Raw genomic sequence first — 22,435 nt, 5'->3', positions numbered from 1 at the left:
CTTGATACCAGGTGGAGATTAATGTTTTGTGATTCTTCATGAGGCTGCCTCATGTCCCTAAATATGAGTATCACGTATTTACTTTAGGGTTTCTGCCGTACTGTGAGTGGCCGCATCCCAGTCTCCAGTGATTTTCACCAGAAGACTGGGTGAGTGCAGGGATGTCACTTCCCATTACATTTTGCTACTTCTGAGTGAGTAGCTTTTTACATTACTAAAAACGCTTACCTTGGCTATTTTTTCCTCTCTTGTTCCATTGATAGGTCATTTTCTGGACCTTACCAGCCTGATAGGTTAGTACCATTAGCCTCCCCTTACCCTACTTTTAGCCTCTCTCTATTTAAACAATTATTACAATGAATGTTCGTTTGAATTTCCCACAGGATTATATCTCACCATGTGTAGGAACAGAGAAGCCCCTACCCTGAAGATGGATCTTTGATCTGAAACTCGTTGGTTACTTGTTACAACCTTGAAGGGTTTCCCTGGAGGGAGTTAACCGCTCTAAGAGATAATAGTATTCCTATGTTCACTTCTTGTTTGATGTTTTGATATTTTGTTACAAAAAGAAGAATCATGTTGATATCTGCTATCTGATGTTTATGATATTAATTTTGTTTAATTCTGTTTAAACTTAGAGAATTAAAGGGAAGAGATTCTCTAACATTTGTGTTGGGGACTGGCTCTATTGAATGAGATATACTGTTCAGTAAAGCTTATAAGATAACCTTTGATATTCAGTAAGAATTTGAATGAAGTTACAAATACAAATTCAAGCCTTTATAGGCTAAAGCCTTATTCAAACATTCACGAATCAACATTGGGTCTTGAACCCAATCAGGAGTGCATTTGGGCCTACTGGGTAGTAATACACAGTTCTGTTTCTTGACAATTTCCCGTCCCAAGTGGCCTTGTGACTTCAGCCCGCCTGCACCTGAAATAACAACTAGAGATTCATTTAATTTCAAGAGACTGATATCTGGAAATTCGTCATATATTAATAACTGGCTGTGCATCCCTGTGTTACCAGGTGTCCTCCTGCACGTAAACAGGGTTTCCTCTGGCAATCCTCCAGGCACCGTCATTGTGAAGTTATTGTTGACATTCCTAACACCTCTATCCTGCAACTACAAAGTTATGGCACGGCAGCAGTTCACAGATATAGGGACATCATCATGTGGTTTAGTCATTCTAATACCTTTTAGCTAGATAGCTGTCAAGAGTACATAGCAATGAAACAAATATTAAAATAAGGCTCAAATATTCCAAATTGTCCACTTCAATTTTCTCAATTATTGGCATGCACCTAGATTTCATCTGGGATTGGAGCACACAAAATGTTTTTGTCAGGAAAAATGCAAACAACATACGAACTGTTAAGAAGAACACCACAAACGATATGATTAACTACACGTCAACCAATTTTGAGATATCAACAATTTAGGATTCCTCTATACATGACGCATGTGCAAAAATGTCCAAAAACAATTACAAAAAAGTAAATGTACATACAGCCTACAACAAACATACAGACCACATGCAAACTATACGCATGTAGCCTAACTGCATACACAGTAAAAGAACAACACACGCCATGTAACAAACCACCCAGTAAAACATGCAGTAAAGCCACAAAAAAAGGCAACATGCGCATACACCCCGAGTACAAAAACAATCACGTAACTAGGAAAAACGTAAAGTCTGAAAACATTAGAAATAATAACATTATGGCAAGGTAACAACATATTTTCACCTTATCAATAAATCAAAATATATATTATATTAAAAACAAATATCATAGTAACTTTAACTTACAACAATCTTAAAAGCATACAATATTTTCAAAAATTATTTACATGAAAACAAGTAATTGTATAACATGTAAAACGATTCAAAAATACATTATATATACATCTATAGTAAATGTTAAAACAAAATATAAACATATTTGGAATGCAAAATAACTATATTATAACAAACTTAAATTATAATACGCACATGCATGATTCCTCCAAATCTTTGCTATTCAAAAAATTAAATAGAGAACATTTTTAGGTCTGGGGTTGTCCTGTCCAGTAGTTTATAAAATATTTAACAGGGATGGCAGTACCCCCTTCTCCCAAAATTATAGCTATATTTTTCCTATGGTGCTTTGCAGCAGAGAGGCTTTTCAGAAACGAAAAATCAGCAATTGTTTCCCCAAACTTCTAATGCTAATAACTTTTAACCTACTGGATGGATGTAGATAGAATTTTCCAAACATAATGTTTGTCAAGAGCCCACCCAAACTGAACATTTTGGGACTATGTTATAAAATGAAAACATTAATAAGAAAACAAAATACCACAGTTTTCAGCCCATTCATTTTCCCATAGAGGAAAAGTGCAATATGTGAACAGCCACAGCGCGAAAACCACTTGGCAGATTTGGAACAAATATGAAACAATTTGGGCACAAAGCATTGACTTAATTTCCTATACTGCTTTGGGGTAAATCCATCCAGTAGTTTCTAAAACATTAAACAGAGAAGGGGTGCCCCCGGCTCCTTAAAACCTTTATATCAGCCTTGGTGTTTTGCAGCAGAGAGGCTGAGAGAGACTAATAAGTTTTGACTTGCTGGGTGGATGTGGATGAAATGTTCTAAATAAAAGCTTTAAGGGTCCCCCCAAACTGTACATATTGGCAACAATTCATCAATAAAATTAAGAAAACATAAAAAAGCAGTTTTCAGTCTACTCCCATGTATTTTCCCAGAGAGAAAACGTGCAGTTTATGAAACAGCCATATTGCAGAAACCGCTTGGCAAATTTGGACCAAGTAAGAAACTGTTTGTGCCCAATCCATTGCCTTAATTTCCTTGACTTTTGGGATAAATCCATCAGGTAGATTTTAAAATATCCGATAAAGACATAGGGGTGCCCCTGTTCCTTAAAACCTTTATGTATATCGGCTTTGGTGCTTTGCAGCAGAGAGGTTGAATGACTTTTCCAAAATGAAAACACACCATTTATATTTTGCTTGAATCAAGTGATTTCCACAATATTACCGGGAGAAGCCGCAAATGAAAGAACTCAAACCGCTATTGGAGGTGGAAAAATTATGCCAACAAACTTTGGAATTAATTACATTACAGAGTCTAATAATGTTTTCGACTTCAGAAAGAGACTCAGAACTCTTCTGTTTATGTAGTCACTCCTGGGGAAACACTGATTGTTTTGAATGACATTGCTTAGATGGCCTGTGTAGGTGCTATATAAATACCAATAGCAATAGCAATCTCATCCGGCTAGAGGTGGGGCATGACGACGAAAACACCATATTAAGTTGGGGATTCGAGGGTGGATTGGGGAGCCAGTTACAGGTAGCACATTTTTTGTTTATCTGGGGAAGACAGCAGGAATCTCACGAAGTTACTGCAGCAATGCCACGGGCTCAGAAACCAATGTGCGTCACACAAATTGATGTGTGATAGGGTTTTGTGGGAGAGGGTTAGGGAGTGAAAAAGCAATTGAGTGGCGTGAGGGGACCTGGAAAAATGAAGGGGGAAACATCTTGAGTCTCATTGAGCATGTGGAAGGCTTTTCAATTCTGAGCCACTTTTTCCGTTATCGCGGGATTTGTCAAACCACCACTCTACCGCAGGAATTTCTGTTATTGGAAATGATTACTGTGAAATTATTGTGGGAATAAGGAGTTAGAAAAAGGTTTAACATCTGCAATGCCTATATCTACTGGGTTGGAGGCAACTGGTGCTTGGTAACAATTCATGGTTTGACATGGCCAGTGGCCATTGCTAGTGGGCCCAGAAGAAAGCTATTGGAGAAACACGTACAGAGGGCATGGCCAAAGGCAATAGCTAGTGAGACCTCAATGCATCCTGTTCAGCAGTAGCCACTGGCTGAAGGCTGTGGCTAGTGGGCCCAAAATAAAAGTATTTGTTCAAGATGCACAGTGGCCACGTCCAAAGGCCTTTCCTAGTGAAACCTCAAGAAACCATGCAACATGTTCGGCCCTGGGCGCTGGCCACAGCTAGTGGGCCCAAAAGAAAACTATTGGTGCAACATTTAGCGTGGCCACAGCCAAAGTCTATGGCTAGATGGCTAGTGGAACCTCAGGAAACTATAGTATAACAAAACCTTTGAAAATTCAGTGAAAACAAATTAATTAAGTGTTAAGATGATCAGCTTTAATGCAACAAAAGCCCTAAAATTCAGAACTCACATTTCAAGCAAGTGCACTTTAACTATGCGACCTCTGTTGCGCAGCATATACCCACAGTGATAGCATCACTGGTGACATCACTAATTGCATCACATCTGGCATCACTGATGGCGTTACTAATGACATCATACATGAAATCACTGATGAGATAAATAATTACATCATACTTGACATTATTGATCATAGAAGATAGAATATCTTTGTTCACCTCTTTTGATATATATTTTATTTTAATACACTTCACAATCATAACAACATAACATAGACCAACACACTGATATAGATGTATGGTATGATTATGTGAGAAGCATCCATGTATAGTACTTATACATCTATAATATTTCAAATAAAAATATATCACACAATACAAATGGTTTGATTTTCATGTATTAGTAAGCAATTACAATAGTTAATTGCAAGGAAATTATCTGATTCAGGTAAATCTATTTAGGATATTTCAAACATAATCTAATAAGTAAATGTAGTACTAAATAAAAAATAAGGATAGATAGAGGTAGAAACATGTTAAATAGTAAGTGTTAGGGAAATAGTAAATGTCCACATTTAAATTTAAAATTCTCCTTACTTTAATAGCTTTATATGAACACAATATTTTCTAAATGACAAGTGTTATATTTTAAAAAATCACATACAATATAAAGTGTGTGTCTGTTATCATTGCAATAGTATAGAATCTAGGAATTCAAAGTCTGGTTAATAAACTAAAACAAATAAAATACTTATACTACTTAATTACATATATAGAAAATAAATGAAAATTATAAAGTAAATATTTCATTATAGACATGGCAATTATATCACTAATATTTTAGTCATTTCTTTTGATTATAAATGAAGGACTCATATTCCAATACAACAGATTAGCTTCCGAAGTACATAAGGCTTATATACTACTCTGCATTGAAATAATCTATGCATGCAACTACAATCGTGCACTGTACACTACAGTAAAGAAACAAGAATACAATGTACTAAGTATGAAATGTGTACATAATGTTATGTACCAAAACAGAGTTGTCATATTTCAAAATATAATTAATGAAACCACTAATATCAGTGATGTCATTAGTGATGCCATCAGTGATGTCATTAGTGATGCCATCAGAGATATCATCATAGATGTAATGTCTTGTAATGTGAGACATCAGGTATGGCTGGGTTCCAGTTGGGTTTGTTGTTTTGGCTAGTTCGCTGACTGCGATTGTGTTGATTGGCCCCTACTGATTTATGTTGTTTCATTTCCTTTAAACTCGCTAATGCGAGTGGAGCGTTTGACTGCGAGCTGTGTTTTTTAGATTAACCTCGCTCCTGTCACATTTCTATTTTTCTGTTCTTATTTTAATTATTTTACTTTCCTTGTAAGCTGGACTTTCCAGCAGGAAGGTGCCTGGCTTTCCCCACTAGCCACCAGGGTCTTGTGCCTGGTTGGAGGTAGTCTTTACTTTCTCATATCCAGTCACTCAGCAGCCAGGTGTCTCTCTTCACTGTTTTCACAGTAGGAGGGACCCGGCACTCACACCTCTTGGAGAGAGCGGCCCTTTCCTTCTGGAGACATCAGGTACGGCGAGGTTCCAGTCGGAATTGTTGTTTTCGCTAGTGTGCTGACTGTCATTGTGTTTATTTGCCCCTATTGATTTATGTTGTTCCATTTCCTTTCAACTCGCTAATGCAAGTGGAAAATTTCACTGGGGACTGTGTTTTTTAGATTGACCTCGCTCGTCACGTTTTTATTTTTCTGTTCTTATTTTAATTATTTATCTTCCCACGTAAACTGGACCTGCCAGCACGAAGGTATCTGGTTTCCCCCACTAGTCACTAGGGTCTTGTGCCTGGTTGGAAGTAGTCTTTCCTTTCTCACATCCAGTCTGTCTTCACTGTTTTCACAGTGGGAGGGACCCGGCTGCCGTGATATCATGTGTATTAATGCAGCACATCCCTGGAAGTGCAGCGGATGAGCGGAGCAGGCTAGAGCCTTGAACGCTGAAGACACACCTAAGTCTAGCCCGTCTCTGCTCGTCCATGCACAGTTCGGACATAGTGAAGCTCCTTTCCCTCTCGGTATGATATTTTAGATCTGGCTCCCCCAGACACATTCTTTCCACCCAAGTGGAAAAACGAGTTACCACCTCTGAATAATGCGATCCAGGAAACGGACTTGTCAGTTAAGGTAATGTGGATCAATGTGCGCTCATTAGTCGCACATGTATATTTTGTATATGATATTCTTGACACTCGTTCCCCTGACTGTATGTGCTTTACAGAGACTTGGTTAGGGGCTGCTTCTGCTCCCGTCCTGTTGCAAGCACTTCCACAATGCTATCAAATAGTCCATCTGGATAGGAATGTGTGTCACGCAGGGGGTGGCATCACTTTTATTTTCAAATCAGCATTTAAGATTTTTAAGATTCCCTGCCCCCACTGGGGTTGATATGGGATCCCTGCTTGTTGGGGGGACTGTCTCCTCCACTCGCACTTTACATATCTTGCTCATCTCTAGGCCTCCAGGTTCCCATGTTGGTTTTATTGGACCTTTTCTTGCACTTGTAGCTGAGCTTCAGGTTAAATATCCTTTACTCATTATTTTGGGTGATTTTAATATTAAATGTAGCCTTCCTGTGCCCAATGTTTAGTCAGTTCTTTGACTCTTTATCAGACCTGGGTCTTTGCCAACCTATCACTGAGTCTACCCTTTCCTTGGGAAATACTTTGGACTTGGTGTTCTCCACTGAATCCTATATCACCTCTCTTCCTGTGCAATCTCTTATTTGGTCTGATCCCTTTCTCTGCGGATCGGACTGCTCTCTTGATGAGTGTGCTGGAAGAATGCCATAAGTGGCGACCCACTAATTTATCTCTTTTCACCAATTGCTTGAAGAAGGTGGCAGATATAGTAGCTCCTCTCAAAACTGTCTGGCATCACAATCGTCCATCCAGCCTTTGGTTTACGGGTGAACTAAGAGCAGGCCGCCTCGAGTTTAGATGGGCTGAACGCAAATGACGCCACTCCTATGCTGCTGCTGAGACGTCTATAGACGTCTAGCTAACACCTATCACAAATCTATCTTTGCTGCTAAACACACCTTCTTTACTCAGAGAGTTACTAATGCTCTTAATCAACCTAAGGAGCTGTTTGCCTTTGGGAAATCCTTGTTATCTGCTGAAAATCTTTCACCAACTGTGACTCCCACACACTCTATCTGTGACTCTCTGGCTCAATTCTTCTTTTCTAAAATTGACACCATTCGGGCTGATTTTTACTGGCAGCTTTGGTGCTCTGCCATTTATAATGTACCGGAGGTCGGAGTTGGTGGCCCTCTGCATGTGTGGTCTGAGTTCCCAATATTTTCTGAGGAAGCGGTAGGAAAGGCTGTTCTTCACTTTAAATCTGCTTCTCCCTCTGTTCCCATACACTTGGCAGTTTCCAAGGATATTATCCCCGGGCTGACTATCTGGGTTTCCCAGGCACTCAATCTGCCTTGCCACTCTGTGTTTATTCCAGTGGAGTTAAAACAGGCCATAGTTATCTCCCTTCTTAAAAAGCCCGCACTGGAACCTACTATTCCTGCAGAAAGTCCATCCTATTTTACTTCTTACTCTGTCGATTAAACTTTTGGAGTCCCTGGTTTCCCCTCCTCTTTCCTCCTTTCTGGAGCACACTGTTTTTTTTTTACCCCTTTCAGTCAGGTATTTGCCCAGGGCATGGCACAGAGTGTCACAGTGTCTGTTGTTGACGACCTAGCCAGACTGGTGGATGGCGGTGGAATGACTGCATTGATCTTGTTAGACCTGTCAGTGGCCTTTGACACCGTCGACCACCAGATCTTGCTTTCTCGCTTGGCCTCAGCTGGTCTCTGTGGGTCTGTTTTAGCCTGGTTTTCCTCCTTCCTGACTGACAGCGTCCAAACCCTCTCACTTTCTTCTTTCACTTCTGCTTCTTGCTCTCTATCTTGTGGTGTCCCACAGAGTTCCTCTTCACTTTTTGACATCTATATCCAGCCCTTGATCCGCCTCATCTGCTCCCTCGGCTTCAGGTCCTACTCGTATTCCGATGACACCCAGATCCTAGTTCATTTAGATCTGAACCAGGCAGAGGGGTCATCGTGCCTGAGTCAGTGCTTGGTGGCCGTTGAGGACTGGATGGGTAGGAACTTGCTGAAATTGACCGGGGACAAAACCAAGATTTCTGTGGTGGGTTACCCCCCTAACCCGACTCACAGGACTCCATCTTTTTGGCCTTCTGCACTGGGTGATTTCCCTCAGTCTGTATCAACCGTTAAAAATCTTGGGGTTACTTGATCCTCTACTTTGTCTATAGTTGCTCAGGTTGGAGCACGCGTAAGGCTGGCCATTTTCATTTGAGGATTCTGCACAGGGTTTTACCCTTCTTGCCAAGCCATCTTAGACCTCTGGTGGTGGCCTCACTGGTGATGAGCTGTATAGACTATTGTAACGCCTAGTGTTAGGCTCAGCCGGTGGGGCTTATCCACCGGTTGCAGTTGTTGCAGAATCTGGCTGCTATAGTGGCCACTAACACTCTTTATGGCACCCATATCACGCCAGTCCTGTATTCCCTCCACTGGCTTCCTGTTGCCAGGCGCATAGAATTTAAGGCCCTCTGTCTTGTTAATCGAGCCGTCTATCGTCAGGGGGCGGACGATCTCTTGGATAAATTCCCTCAGTACCTCCCTACCCAAGCCCTTTGCTTGGGAAGTGCTGGTTTAATGTCTGTCCCTAGGATCCGTCTTTCTCGAGAGGGCAGTCGTGCCTTTTCTATGGCAGCCACCACACTCTGAAACACTCTACATCCGGCTCTGAGATGTACTCCTAACCATTTGCAATGTAGGCGTCTTTTGAAAATGCTTCTCTTCTGAAAACATCCCGGACCATCAAGCTGTGTTGATGTCTTAGTGCCAAGATGCCTTCAGGCCTACGAGCACTTTATAAAAGTATACAACATAACATGACATGCAATTAGTGGCCTTAGCTACCAAGGAAACCTATTGGTGCAATATGTACAGTGGCCAAGGCCAAAGGCTGTGGTCACTGGGCATGGCCGAAGCCCATGGCTAGTGGGCACTAAAGAAACATATTGCTGTAACATGTACATGGCTGAAGGCCATGGCTAGTGGGCCCCATAGAAAGCTATTAGTGCAACATGGATGGTGGCCAAAGCCACAGGCTATGGCTAGTGGTCATGGCCAAAGGATATGTCTAGTGGGACCCAAAGCAACCTATAGGTGAAATAAGTACAGTGGCCAAGGCCGAAGACCAAGGCTAGTGGCCCCCAAAGAAACCTATTGGTGCAACATGTGCATTGGACATGGCCAAAGGCCATGGCAAGTGGGGCCCAAAGAAAATTATTGTTGTAGCATGTACAGTGGCCAAGGCTGATGGTTGTGGCCACTGGTTATGGCCAAAGGCTATTGCTAGTGGGCCCAAAGAAAGCTATTGGTGCAATATGGACAGTGGCCAAAGTCGAAGGCTGTGTTCATTGATCAGGACCAAAAGCCATGGCTACGGGCCTCAAATAATGATATTGGTGCAACATGGACAGTGACCAAGGCTAAAGGCCATTGCCAATGGCCATTGCTGAATGCCATGGCTAGTGAGCCCCAAAGACACCTATTGGTGTAACATGTACAGTGGCCACAGCCGAAGGCCATTGCTAGTGGGCCCCAAAGAAACCTATTAGTGCAACATGTGCAGTGGTCACGGCCAAAGGCCATGACCACTGGTCATGGCGGAAGGCCATTGCTAGTGCACCCCAAAGAAAACTATTGGTATAACATGTACAGTGTCCAAAGCGGGCAGCCGTGGCTAATGGTCAAGGCTGAAGGCCTTGGATAGTGGGCCCCAAGAAAGCTATTGGTGCAACATGGACAGTTGATACGCTATGCACGGGGGCACCACACGTTACTGAATGGAGGTCAAAGCGCTATCCGGGACCCTTCTCTGCTTGGTTATGTGCCAGACATTCGGTGGCGCAAATAAAAGGAGAATGGAGGGTTAAGATACTGGTTCTGTGATGGGTGGACTTCCACCTCCTTCTGGTCCAAACACCCTCCCTTGGGGTTATTGCTCATCTTAGGTTTTTGTGCGTTGAACTCTCCGTCCTGCATCTCTGTGCAGGGCAGCGTGGTTGGTGCGGGCGTTCCCTGGACTTTGTTGCTTTACTGTGTTGGGTCCAGACCAGCTGTGACTCCGACTCTGCTTGCTGTCTTCCAGGTGAGTTATAATGTCTTTTCCGTCTTTATTCTGTCTCTTTCTTTCCCTCCGTTTCCTCTGTCTTCTCCGTGTCTTGCTCCACTATGCTGTTCCCTAACAATGTCTCTTTTTGTTTTCACAGGGATCGTTGCGATTTCAGAGTTGCCGCGCCAGATAGCTAAGACCACAGTGAGTTATTGATGCGCGCAGAGCTGCGCTGTTATTAGTGTTAATTGCTAACCTGTGTTCTCTTCCCAACTTTGTACAGGTTGCGGTGATGTTCCAGAGTGATGAGCGATCGAAGCGCTGCTTGTCCAGGTAAGTGCTTTGTTAATGCTGTCCTTGTTCCTTGTCTCTTGCAGGTTGCGGTGAAACCCGGAGATGGGCGAGGTAAGAGAAGCGCAGGGTGCTGCCAGGACTCGCTGCTTGCCCAGTTAAGAATTGTTATTAATGCTGTCCTTGTTTCTTTACCTTTGCAGGCTGCTGCACACTCCGGAGATGGGCGAGGTAAGCGAAGCACAGGATGGATTCAAGACTGGTTACTTCACAGGTAAGTATTCTTGCTCGCTAATACTTTTCTTGTTCTTCCAGGTTATTAATGGAATCCGGATCTAGGGCTTCAGGATCGGGCCACCGGAGAAGCAGTTGAGCAGGAGCTAGACACGGTGAGCGTTACGCTGCAGGAGTGCAGAATAACACAAAGCATGTTCTGCTGTTTGGGTGTGGTTCCAGGCCAAGTAGTCCCAGTCCCAGCCACACCCAAATCACTAGACCGCATGGCTTGGTTCTAAAGAACTGAGCTGTGTAATAGGCCTCCATGTTAGATTAAGGTCCAACACTGGTATTGCTTTATTCCTGATAAGGCCCTAGGGGCCAGTGTGAAGGGCTTTAGCCCCACTGCTGCCAGGGGGCTGTTATACCTGAGGGGGTCAGGAGCATGGATCGTGACATAGTTGACAAGGCAAAAGGTCATGGCTAGTGTTTCCGAATGAAACCTATTGGTGCAACATGTACAGCGCCACGGTCAAAGCCCATGGCTAGTGGGTGCCAAAGAAACATATGTGAAGGCATCATGAAGCAAGACACAGACAACAGATTCAAAGTTCAAAATAAAATGATTTATTAACTCAAATGTCAGGATGATTGAAAGACTAACTTGCCTTATGCTAAGGTGGGATTTCCCTACCTGAACAAAACTAAGGAAAGTCTGAGTCCAGTTAACTTAAAAGTCTGTCTGTACCCAAAACCTATCCTTGCCCTCACAACTAAAACTAAACGATGTGTAGGGATGTCTACGATAAAAGAAATAGTGAGCAAAACAAAGTTCTGAGCTTCTTCCAGCTCCTAGCTTCCTTTTCAGCTCCGCTTCCCCAAGTTCAAGAACATTCCACAAGTCTTAGGGTTCCCTTCCCCAAGACTACAACTTGCCAACTTGTACTTGGTTTCAGTCTTTCAATGTTCAACACAACTCCAGATCAACTTGACACTCCTTCTGGATTGAATTTGCAGTTCACTTAAATTACTCCTTCTTGGTTTATTTCTACAATGTCCTTGGTTTTCACAATTGAGGGTTCCCTGGTCTAGGCACAGTTGTCAGACCATACGGTCCACCCACTACAGGTTGCGCAACCAGGAGCCCTATGCTCTTCAGCCCACGCAGGTCCTTCTGTATTTTTCCCTGTGTGTAGACTCACATTCACTTGTCTTCTTCTTGCTGGCCTCTTGGCTTTATGTGAATGCTCACTCTCTTGGCTTCTCCTGGTTAGAGTCTTGGCTTTGCCACAATGTGTCGCGCATCCTTTGCCAGTCTTTGTCCTTGCCGTACTGTACTCATGCATAAAGTTCACTTTGTGTTGGTTTTATTTCTTCCCCACCTTTCTGTCATGCTCTTTCGCAAACTTCCGCAATTGCTCTCTCATTTCGTACGTTGTTTTTCAAATGGGCACTTTTATATTTAACTTTCACCAGATCATAGCTTTAACCATATAGTTTTCATTCAGTTCAGTATTCAAAAGTTTTCATTCAGGTTGGTTTTCAATATTAATAAAGATTCACTTCCCTGCTTAGTTCATTCCACCCGTGGCTTTGAGTTTATTTAAATTTGTATATTTCATTTGCTTCACTCAGCATTCAGCCCCTACACACATACAAATACTCCCAAAAAAGAAAATTGGAAACTGACACGTAAAACCTCGTGCCCCTGCTCTCACCCACACAACTCAGTTGATATGTTTGGACAAATAGTGCACATTGTAAAACAGGAAAGAAACTTGTATTACTGCCTGTTCAGAAGTAAGCATGCATCTTTTAATGTGAATAAGGGATAAGATGCAAAGAATTATTCATTACAAAAACATTTCCTCTTTCCAGTTAAAACTATATTTTTACTCACTTATAAAATACTCCCATTGGGAATCGGGCTTGCATTTTTACTACCTAAAATAGGGAGTAAAATACTCCCACTTCCAAATCTTATCTGGAGCACTGGCAAGATGTATGGTGGCCACGGTCGTAGGCCATGCCCACTTGTCATGACCGAAGGCCATGGCTAGTGTGCGTGAAAGAAACCTGTTGGTGCAACATGTACAGTGGCCATTGGCCAAAACTGAAGGCCATGGCTAGTGGGCCCCAAAGAAACTATAGTATAATTACAAAACCCTTAAAATTCAGTGAGAAAACTTTAGTTAAGAGAGAGTTAAGGTGAAAAAATACATAGTAACAAAACCTTTGAAACTCAATGAAAAAACATTTAGTTTGGAAATCCTTGACATGAACAATATATTCCAACAAAGGCTTTCTATTTCAGTGAAAACACCTTAGTTAAAGGACGTTAAGGTGAAACTTTTACGCAACAAAACCCTTGAAATTCAGCAGACAAGTCAGGCAAAGTCACCTTAACTTCCCGCCCCCTGTTGCGTAGCGTAGGACCACAATGATGACATCAGAGATTGCATCACTGATGACATAACTAATTACATCATTTATGACATCACTGATTACTTCGTTGATGGCATTACTGATGACATCAGACATGAGATCACTGATTATATATGTTCAAATATGTGTGGGTCACTCTCTTGGTACATATGTTAGATCAGTATACTTAATAACAATAAGAACATGACCTAGAACAATAAACGGGTACACATGTATGATGTGAGTACTCGTGAAACATTCATTTGTAGTATTTATTAAATAATAACATTTAAAATATAAATATGTAATATTTTAGTCATATTTTTAATTTCGTTTAATAGCAAGCAATTAAAATAGTCCAATCCATAGAATGTACCACATGAATGTGGGAAATGTACTTTAGATATTTGTAAAATTATATAATATGTATATACGTTAGTAAGGAGATTGATCATAGGAATAGATAGAAATAGAAACATGTTGAATCATGAGTGTTAGGAAAATGCTAAATGTACAGATTTACATTTTCTATTGTGCTTACTAGAAAAAAAATAGTATATAAACATATTGTTTTCTAAATGAGAAGTGTTAGTACATGCACTTATGTATTGTGATATATTATAATAATTCTAAGCATAGGTATTCTAAAAAAGTAATAATACACTACATAATTATGTATATACAAAATGAATGAAACTTAGAAACTGAAGATTCACTTTTAGACATGTAATTGGATTTATATTACTCTCAGGTATTTTTATAAATTAATTATGACTTTTTATTCTACTCTAACAGATGACATGTCAAAGGAAATGTATTTATTTTATCTATTGGGTATTTATAATGCACCTATATTGTAAATGGTGTTTCAAGGCACCACAAGACAAAAGAAGGGGGGCAACATGGATGAAGAATCACAAAAACGGTCCTACTAGGCCTGTTGTCATTCGGATCATGCAAGTGCAACAACAAGAAGTGCAGGGGACTGCGCGGTGGGGGAGTGCTGGACAGAGCAGAATGCACTAATGCTAAGGTGAGAAGGCAAGCGTTGACAGCATGCAAGTGCTGGAGGGGGGTAAGGTGAGGCGGAGCAGAGGGCCCCTGGGCTAGGCGAGTGCTATGGGGAGGCCAGGTGGACAAGTGCCAGGGGAAGCAGGGAGTGCAGCGAATGAGTGTCCACATGCTAAGTGCGAGGACGGGGCTGAAAGGGCTCAGTAGGGTGTAGGCCCCGCCAGGCTAGTGCAAGGGGGGTGTTAGGCAGAATCACATGCAGTACCCTTGGGGAACACTACATGCAATTAAGACTACAAGTCTCAGTATAATTTCACCTTTGGTACAAACCTGTACTACGCAGTAATGTGGTAGCAGTGGCTGAGCGGCCAGACTTATCTCAAGAGTAGAATGAGCAGTAGAACAAGTTACACAAAGGACCAACCAATATAGTGATTCAAACAAACACTTACTTAAGGTTTCTTGGTAAAAGAATATACATTTATTTACACAGTCAGTTGGAAAACATTACACTAGCAAGAGAAGCTCAATATTATATACTAATATACTACAAATACACAACCAGTAATTTACTGAACGAGTTCGGCTCCCCTGAAGTGGGAGCAAAATGGCACTTCAGTTACTTTAAAAAGACAAGGTTATAATAATAAATAGCACAAATACTTTCATAGGCAGAAAAAAAGTAAAACACACTGAAAAGGAAAAGTTCAACGTTCCAAAATATAGCAAAAGGGCTCTAAGGTAGGGGGAATTTATCACTTGGGTGAGAATTCTCCCTAACAGGGAAGGAGCCTGCTAGGGCAAGTGCAGGTTTGGTGGGGTCAGGGGGTCAGGGGAGAACGAAGTGCCTGGGTAGACTGGGCGAGGAGGGCCAGGTGCCCTGTATAAATCAGAAGGAAACAGGCACCCAGTCAAAATGCGGCAGATTGGGACAATAGTAAGGGAGGAGGAGAGGGAAAGAAGAAGAGAGAAGGATGACAGGGCCCTGAGGGATGCCGTAGTTCAAGAGTGAGAAGGGGGAGAGAAAAAGACCAAGTTGAACCTGGGAAGGCTGGTCAGAGAGGAAGGAGGTAAATGAGTCCAGTGCCAGGTCCGTGATGTCAAATAAATCTTTACATGCTAAACTATTTTTTGTTGTACTAGTTTTTGTATGTACTTCAAATTGTGGACCATACACTAAATTTAAAGAAATTACAACAGAACAAAATGTACTTTGAAAACATGTATATATATATTTTATGGAAAAGAAAAGATTGGACCGGTACATACTAGGACCAGAAACGTAGACCTCCTCCCTGCACAGTGGGAGCAGTGGCCGTCCCATGAAGAGTTACAAGCAGCTACCCTGTGCCCAACCATTGAAAATTGTGAACCTACAAGGGCTCCAAATGGGCTTCATGAAAGGAAGCTCATGTGATAGGTCAGGTGTTTCATACCCCGGGCTAGAAAAGGGCATGAGGGCTAAAAGAAAAAAAGGAAAGATTGTTGGGAAAGGGTTCTGTCGGAAGGCAGAGCACCTTCATACAGTAAGTACTGTGACGAGGAAGAGGGATGTGGAAGTAATGCTCCCCCACCTTGCAGTTGATGGTGACTTGGACGAGTGCCCAGAACTGCCTTGTTGGATTATGCTGATACGCATATAGAGCCTTCTGATCGCCCTTGCTTGGAACAGCTCTCTCTGCCGAAACCTGAAGGACCACATATTTCTGCAGTGTGATTATTGATAGGCTGTCATAACCAAAAATCTGGTCACTTGTCGCTCTCACATATGGAATTTTGTGGGTGTAATATGAGGGATGCTAGGTTATCCCTTTTATGTGTTTATTGACGCTGCTTCCTCTCAGGGGATGGTCTGATGCACTGGATTTGTGGAGCACTAATTGTGACAAAATCCAGAGGCTGATCTTGAGAGTGTGGAAAACTAGGAAGACATCCCAGGTGGATGACTGGCTTCTGATCCTGCAGCTATTGTGCGATTAGCGATGCGGGGACATGGTAAACTGCCCAACCAGGCATAACCCAGATGTTTGATCTACATCTGTATTATATTCGGCTCTGTGGCAGTGAGTCCCTGGAGTGTCTTGTTTTGTGTGGTCCTTGTCCTGCGGTGTCTTGTTGAATGTTCTGTGTCACTCCATAATTCTACTGCACCTCTGGTTTGTGCTTTGTGTAGATGCGGCCACAGAAGATGCATGAGACCGATTGTGGCCGATGGTGGAGGTGGATTGGGGGATGGGGTTTAACCAACTTTTCTCTGGTATTGGGTTATCTACCTGCCTCGTTTCTTGTGTAACTATTATTGGATGGGATTATTTCCTTTAAGGCTCTTCATGTTAATCTCATGCTAAAACTATTTACAATGGGCTATGTTGTGATTTATACCTGCAAAATTGACATAGAGTTGAAAATAAAGATGCCTCTTAATGAGCTCAGCTGGGGATTCACAGTGGCCTGCAGGGGTATGCAGTACTTTAAATGCGTTTTCTCCCATGATAAACCTCGGCAGGTTGGTTTGTCACGCTGCATATTTGCCCATGTTTCCGTGTGGGTATTCGTGCAGATATGCACAGTGGAATGTCCCCAATCTACTCGAGGTTTCCTACCTTGTGCGCCACTCCCTCTACTGTTCCTCACTCAGCATGCACACTAAACTGCATTTTGCACTATTCATGAATGTATAGTATACATGCAGGTGCCACGGTTGGTGCTTGACAATGTGGGTTGATTATACACTGCTTTAGTGATTTATTCATCATAATACACGGTGCCCCCAGCCCAACCCACAATAAAATATCTGCCGCTATTCTGCAGGTGTCGGCTCAAAATATACCTATTTAGCAAAACATGCCACTATGCGTGGTCCTCGTTTCAAGAAACTGGATTTCTGCAGTCTCTGAAAATCTGATGCAGGGTCTCAGCCCAGATGATTTTCCTTACTGCAGGCGATATCCATTGCAATTTGCCAATTTATATATTTATTGCATTTATAGTAGCGCACAAAGCCCTTGGCCATCTAGGTGCTGTTAAATACGGTGGAATTGTTACAGTGTGTTCCAGTTCATGCAGTCGCAATCAGCGACAGTCGAGCGAGGCAGGGGAGGGGAAACAATGGTGGGAACCAGACAACGATCTTACTAGGCCCAGTGACTTTGAGATCGCGCAAAAGCAAGGGGGAGGAAAGGGGAAAAGTGCCAAGCGCAGGAGGAGCAAGTGCAGGATATAGGATCTAAACATCATGAAACAAGAAGTGCGGCCAGCAAGTGGCCGTGCAAGATTAAGTGCAGAACAGCAAGTGATAGATAGTGCAGGAAGGGGAAGCAGGGCTCCTACCAGAGAGTGAGCGGGAGGTTGTTCTTAAGTGTGGCAGAGCGGACAGGGAAGCTGGAGCCACCAGCTCTCTTGAATTTGAATCTCGGTGTGCTGAGGCAGTGGTTGTAGGCGGAGCAGAAGGGTCTGGCATGCAGATAAATGCAGATTTGTTACGTCATGTTAGAGAGGTTGCATAATGGCTAACCGTGTTTTCAAATCCTATAAATGTATATAAATAACCATCACCTTGTGGATTTATTTGACCATTCTTGACGGACTCTTACAGCTTCTAAGTGCTATAACATTGGTGCTTCTAATATTATCCACTGGTACTCATTTTATAGGCCTCATAGGATAGAGGGATGAGACGGCCTGACCGCATTATGGAGCCAACCTCACACAACATCGGATACGGATCTGAGGATTTGAAAAATCTTGCGGCCAATTTATATGACATCCACGCTCGTGCTACATATACAAAGGCTCTGTTTACGGGACAGTGTAAGACATTAATATAATTATTTTGAGAGATGGTGCCTAATACATATTACTTAGCAGCAACTGCGAAGACCATATAGACTAGTCAAACACTATACCATTTAGGGAAATTGGCAATTGAGCACACATGGTACAAATGAGCCTTTAAGCCTCAGAGGAAGAGCACGGCTCGAAACACGTGTTAGGATGACTTTCAATTTAATAAATCATATGCAATTACGCATGGAACATAGAGACATTGTGCGCAGTGTGATTGTACTTATCTAGACTAATACATATGGAGCATTTTCTGACATTCTGGTCCTGATTTTATAAAAGCGTTTTTCAAAGGGAAAATCCCACTGAAAAACGCTTTGTATATCAGCCCCTCTGAGTACATGCAACATCGGAATTCACTGCGCGGTTTACGTTCTTTCAGAATCACCTCATGCACTGACTTCCACTTACCTTCCCGCTGCTGCCCACTCCCAGGACACGATTCTCCAGGATTTCCATGGGCGAGTTCCAGGTGGAATGGACCAACGTCCCCTTGAATACATGTTTTATTGAGGGGATTTCGTTGTTGGCCGACATTGTATATCGTGGATGCAGGCTGCGGCTTATGGATGGATAGAAAACAAGCGATGGTAGACTGCGGACCAGTAGCGAGGACTTTCCTCGCTCCGAACGTGTCACCAGAGAGTGCAAGTGAGGTTGGTCCGCGGCTGCTCCAATGGCGTGAGTGGTGCACGAGCGTCGACCAATGCCGTTCGCCTCGGGGAGGATTACACCTGAGTGCCCGCCCTTCAGCTCTTCCAGGATAATGAACGTGTAATGTCAAGCAGGAGGGAGAGATAAGAAGCGCTCCGCATGTCACAACTTCCGCAACTGCACGGGGCAGGTGCACCGACCTGCAGTTCAGAGAAACCAATGAGAGGGGAGGGCGGATGGCTGCCCTAGTGCCTTGCTAGAATAATGTTCATTGGGAAATCGGTGCAATCCCGCCGTGTGCCGCAGGGCGAGTTTTTTCCCGCCTGTCCTCCTACACATCAGATATAAAATGCGGGATGGCAACGGTAACCTCTTGGGCGATACACAAGCGCTTGGTTTGTATCCAGCAACAAAACGCCTCGGAAATGAAAAGCGCCTTTATTTCCGCGCCCGAGAATACTAACGTTACGAATCAAAAAGTTGCGAACGCCACTAGACCAGCGAGAAGAAGCTTGCAGGATTGCTGTAATATATAATGGCAGGCGATGCGCAGTGCAGCGCGTCCTTTCTCGTTTGGTTTAAAGGAAACACGCTCGGCTGAAACATCCGCTCCTGCCATTTGCAGGCAGCGCACCAGGGGCATACTTGCCAACATTATGTGACCAAAAATAATTCCCATCACAATGACATCACAGGCAAATACAAAACATGCATTACTGGCACCATTGAAGCATTCTAAAACACACAACCCATCAAACAGCACAATATGGAAAGATGTTCAAATGTAAAAATGTATAATTCTGAATGGTAACTTAACACCAAATTCAATTATCTAACTTCACAGAGAGTAATCACACAGAGCTGGTAAGCAACGTTTGCCACTGCTCTGTAGCAGCAGCCCAGGCAGTACATATTTATTGTAAGTTGAACAGTTAATGACATGGTGACTGACACCCCCCTCAGTCTGATAGGCAGATGCTGTGTGATGGTGTTACACTCTGTCACATGCCTTCACTGGTGGTTCACCTAAGGGTTGTCCCGACAAGAGTGCAGGACAGAGTCAAGTAGCTGTCAGGTCAGTGGATTGGTCTGAGCCCATTCAAAGTAATCACCTACCAGTCCACTGTACAGACACATTCATGTGCTGCAGCTGCCCTGGAGCTTGCCTTAGAGTCACATAAATGACTTGCCACTGTAAAAAGCGATATTATCTGTCACTGAAATCTGTAGGCGGTAGGACTGCTTAAAAAGCAGTAGCCTACTGCCTAAATCGGTAGGGTTGGCAAGTATGCAGGGGTCGGCAGTCAAGTATAATGCAGCCTGTGCTGTTCCCAGGCATCCTTCCGCGGAACTTGTAGTCCTTCCACCTGGAACAGTCTGGGGACGTTTGGTTCCCGTTTTCTCGGAATCCCTACCAGGCTGGATTGATGCTGGTGCTGAGAAAGGGGATTGTGTCTGGAACCTGCCTGCCTCTGCTCGCGAGGCAAAGACGTTTGCTGGCATGAACAAAGCAGATACATATGGATTGCCACTATTTAAAAATAAAAATAAAAAAAAAACGTTTTCTAGTAGCTCCAGAGATTACTTGTTTGGCGTCGATTTACTTTTCTGCAATATTCAAGTTACTGTCAATACGCACCAATCCAGGAGGCTATTACCATGATTTACAGAAAAAAGTACAAAGTGCGCATAAAAATTCCAGCGCGTGCGCTAGGATTGTGTGGTGCAAACGCATCACACGAGAAGGCGATTTACAGAAATAAGCGCAACCAGGGACCAAAGACAGCCTTGGGGGTGGGGGGCAAGATGGGCAACCGCCTGGGGCACCATCAGCCCCCGCCGGGCCAGCTCGGGGGAGTCTTTCAAGGGCTCCCCCAAGCTGGCGTAGTGAGAGATGGCGTGGCAGGCGAGCTTTTGCTGCATTTAATTACAATAGGGGCTGTTGTAAGCACCCTACTGTCATTAAATGCACCCCTCTGCCGTGGGCGCCTTTAATGACAAAAGGCGCCATCAGCCCCCACCACACCAGCTCAGGGGAGTCTTTAAAGGGCTCCCCCGAGCTGGCGTAGTGGCAGAAGGCGTGGCAGGTGCCTCATTGGCCCTCATTCCAACCCAGGTGGTAAGTTCCCTACTTTACCTCCATGGTGTAAACTCTGTTTACAGCATGGTGGATGGCGGATTTACCGCCCCATTCCAAGGTGAGTGGGGCGGTAAATCCCCAATCCCCATTTACTCTTCCACATTCCCATTTTTGCCCCATAGGGCATAATGGGAGTGGAGGAGGCGCTAATTACGGCACCGTAAATTACGGTGCCGTAATTAGCGCCAAGGACGCTTAGCGCCTTGGTACCTAACGCCTGCTAAAAGCAGGCATTAAGGTGGAAATCAGGCGTTAAGGGTTAACAGCGCCGACTGCGCCGTTAAACCCTTAACGCCTGGGTTGGAATGAGGGCCATTGTCATTAAATGCACCTGCGGCGGTGGCCTCATTTTATGACAAAAAGGTGCTGATGCACCCTATTCATATCATTATCTCCTCACCAGGAGCGAGGAGGTTAAAAAAAAAGAAAAAAAAGTGGCCCATCGTGGCCCGCCCCCCTTCCGCCCGACCCCTGTTAACCAGGCGCGCGTCGGGGGCGAGGAGGGGTGCCAATTCCCCCAGGGTGCTGCTGCCCTTAAGGCTGGCCCTGGCAGGTACATACAGTGCAAATAGAACAGGTTTACATATGACAGGCCCACAACACGCCCCCAGTGCAAACCATGGACCAACTAAAATAGACTGTTTTGCTCACAACATGACCCGTGACCCCAGATGCAGGGAAAAAGCTACAATTTACATGTTGAATAACCACAAGTAATCTCTATTACTTGCACCCATACCAACCATTAACAGACCTAGGAGTGGCACAAAGCTGCACCCCCAAATGCAGAGTGCACCTACACCCACCATTCCTACTCCCTGTACACTGGCCAATCTGAGTACCCCACTTGCACAGTGCACCTACTCTCACTATTCCTACTCCCTGTACACCCACCAATCTGAGACCTCCACATGCAAAGTGCACCTACACCCAATAGTCTGACACTCTGTACACCCCACAATCTGAGGCCACCAAATGCAAAGTGCATCCACATTCACTATTCCTACTCCCTGTACACCCACCAATGTGAGCCCCCACATGCAAAGTGCACCTACACCCAATATTCCTACTCTCTGTACACTCCAAAATCTGAGGCCACCAAATGCAAAATGCACCTACACCCACTAATCCTACTCTCTGTACAACCACCAATTACCACACAACTACCCATCCCCCTCACAGTACTAGCACACACAAGGTGCATCCGAAATCCCCAGGACTGTGCACCCACACATCTCCCACAAAGGACTAGCACACACAAGGTTCACCCCAAATCCTCACCACTCCGCACTCATGCACCCCCCTCAGATTACAAGCACCCACAAGCAGCACCCCAAATCCTCACAACTCTGCACTCATGCATAGCCCTCAAAGTACAAGTACCCACAAGCAGCACCCCAAATCCTCAATAGTTTTTAGTTGGTA

At 43.6% G+C, this 22,435-nt stretch overlaps 1 protein-coding gene across 2 annotated transcripts in view; it reads right to left on the bottom strand.

The window, feature by feature from the left end:
* The window catches only part of LOC138510274 (guanine deaminase-like), a 616,035-nt gene extending 596,890 nt beyond the window's left edge, over positions 1-19,145 (bottom strand). The window contains exon 1 of one of the 2 annotated variants that reach the window (XM_069625806.1): positions 18,628-19,145. In XM_069625806.1, the coding sequence (XP_069481907.1) occupies positions 18,628-18,753 (126 nt within the window). In that variant the 5' untranslated portion in view covers positions 18,754-19,145. The remainder of the gene's footprint in view (positions 1-18,627) is intronic. The other variant, XM_069625807.1, reaches the window with a different exon arrangement.
* Positions 19,146-22,435: the final 3,290 nt, after the last annotated feature.

The sequence above is a fragment of the Ambystoma mexicanum genome, chromosome 6p, assembly GCF_040938575.1.
Source record: "Ambystoma mexicanum isolate Mex_15411 chromosome 6p, UKY_AmexF1_1, whole genome shotgun sequence".
Classification (NCBI taxonomy): domain Eukaryota; kingdom Metazoa; phylum Chordata; class Amphibia; order Caudata; family Ambystomatidae; genus Ambystoma; species Ambystoma mexicanum.
Note: the sequence above shows the minus strand (reverse complement) of the source record. Positions and strands in the feature narration are given on the sequence as shown.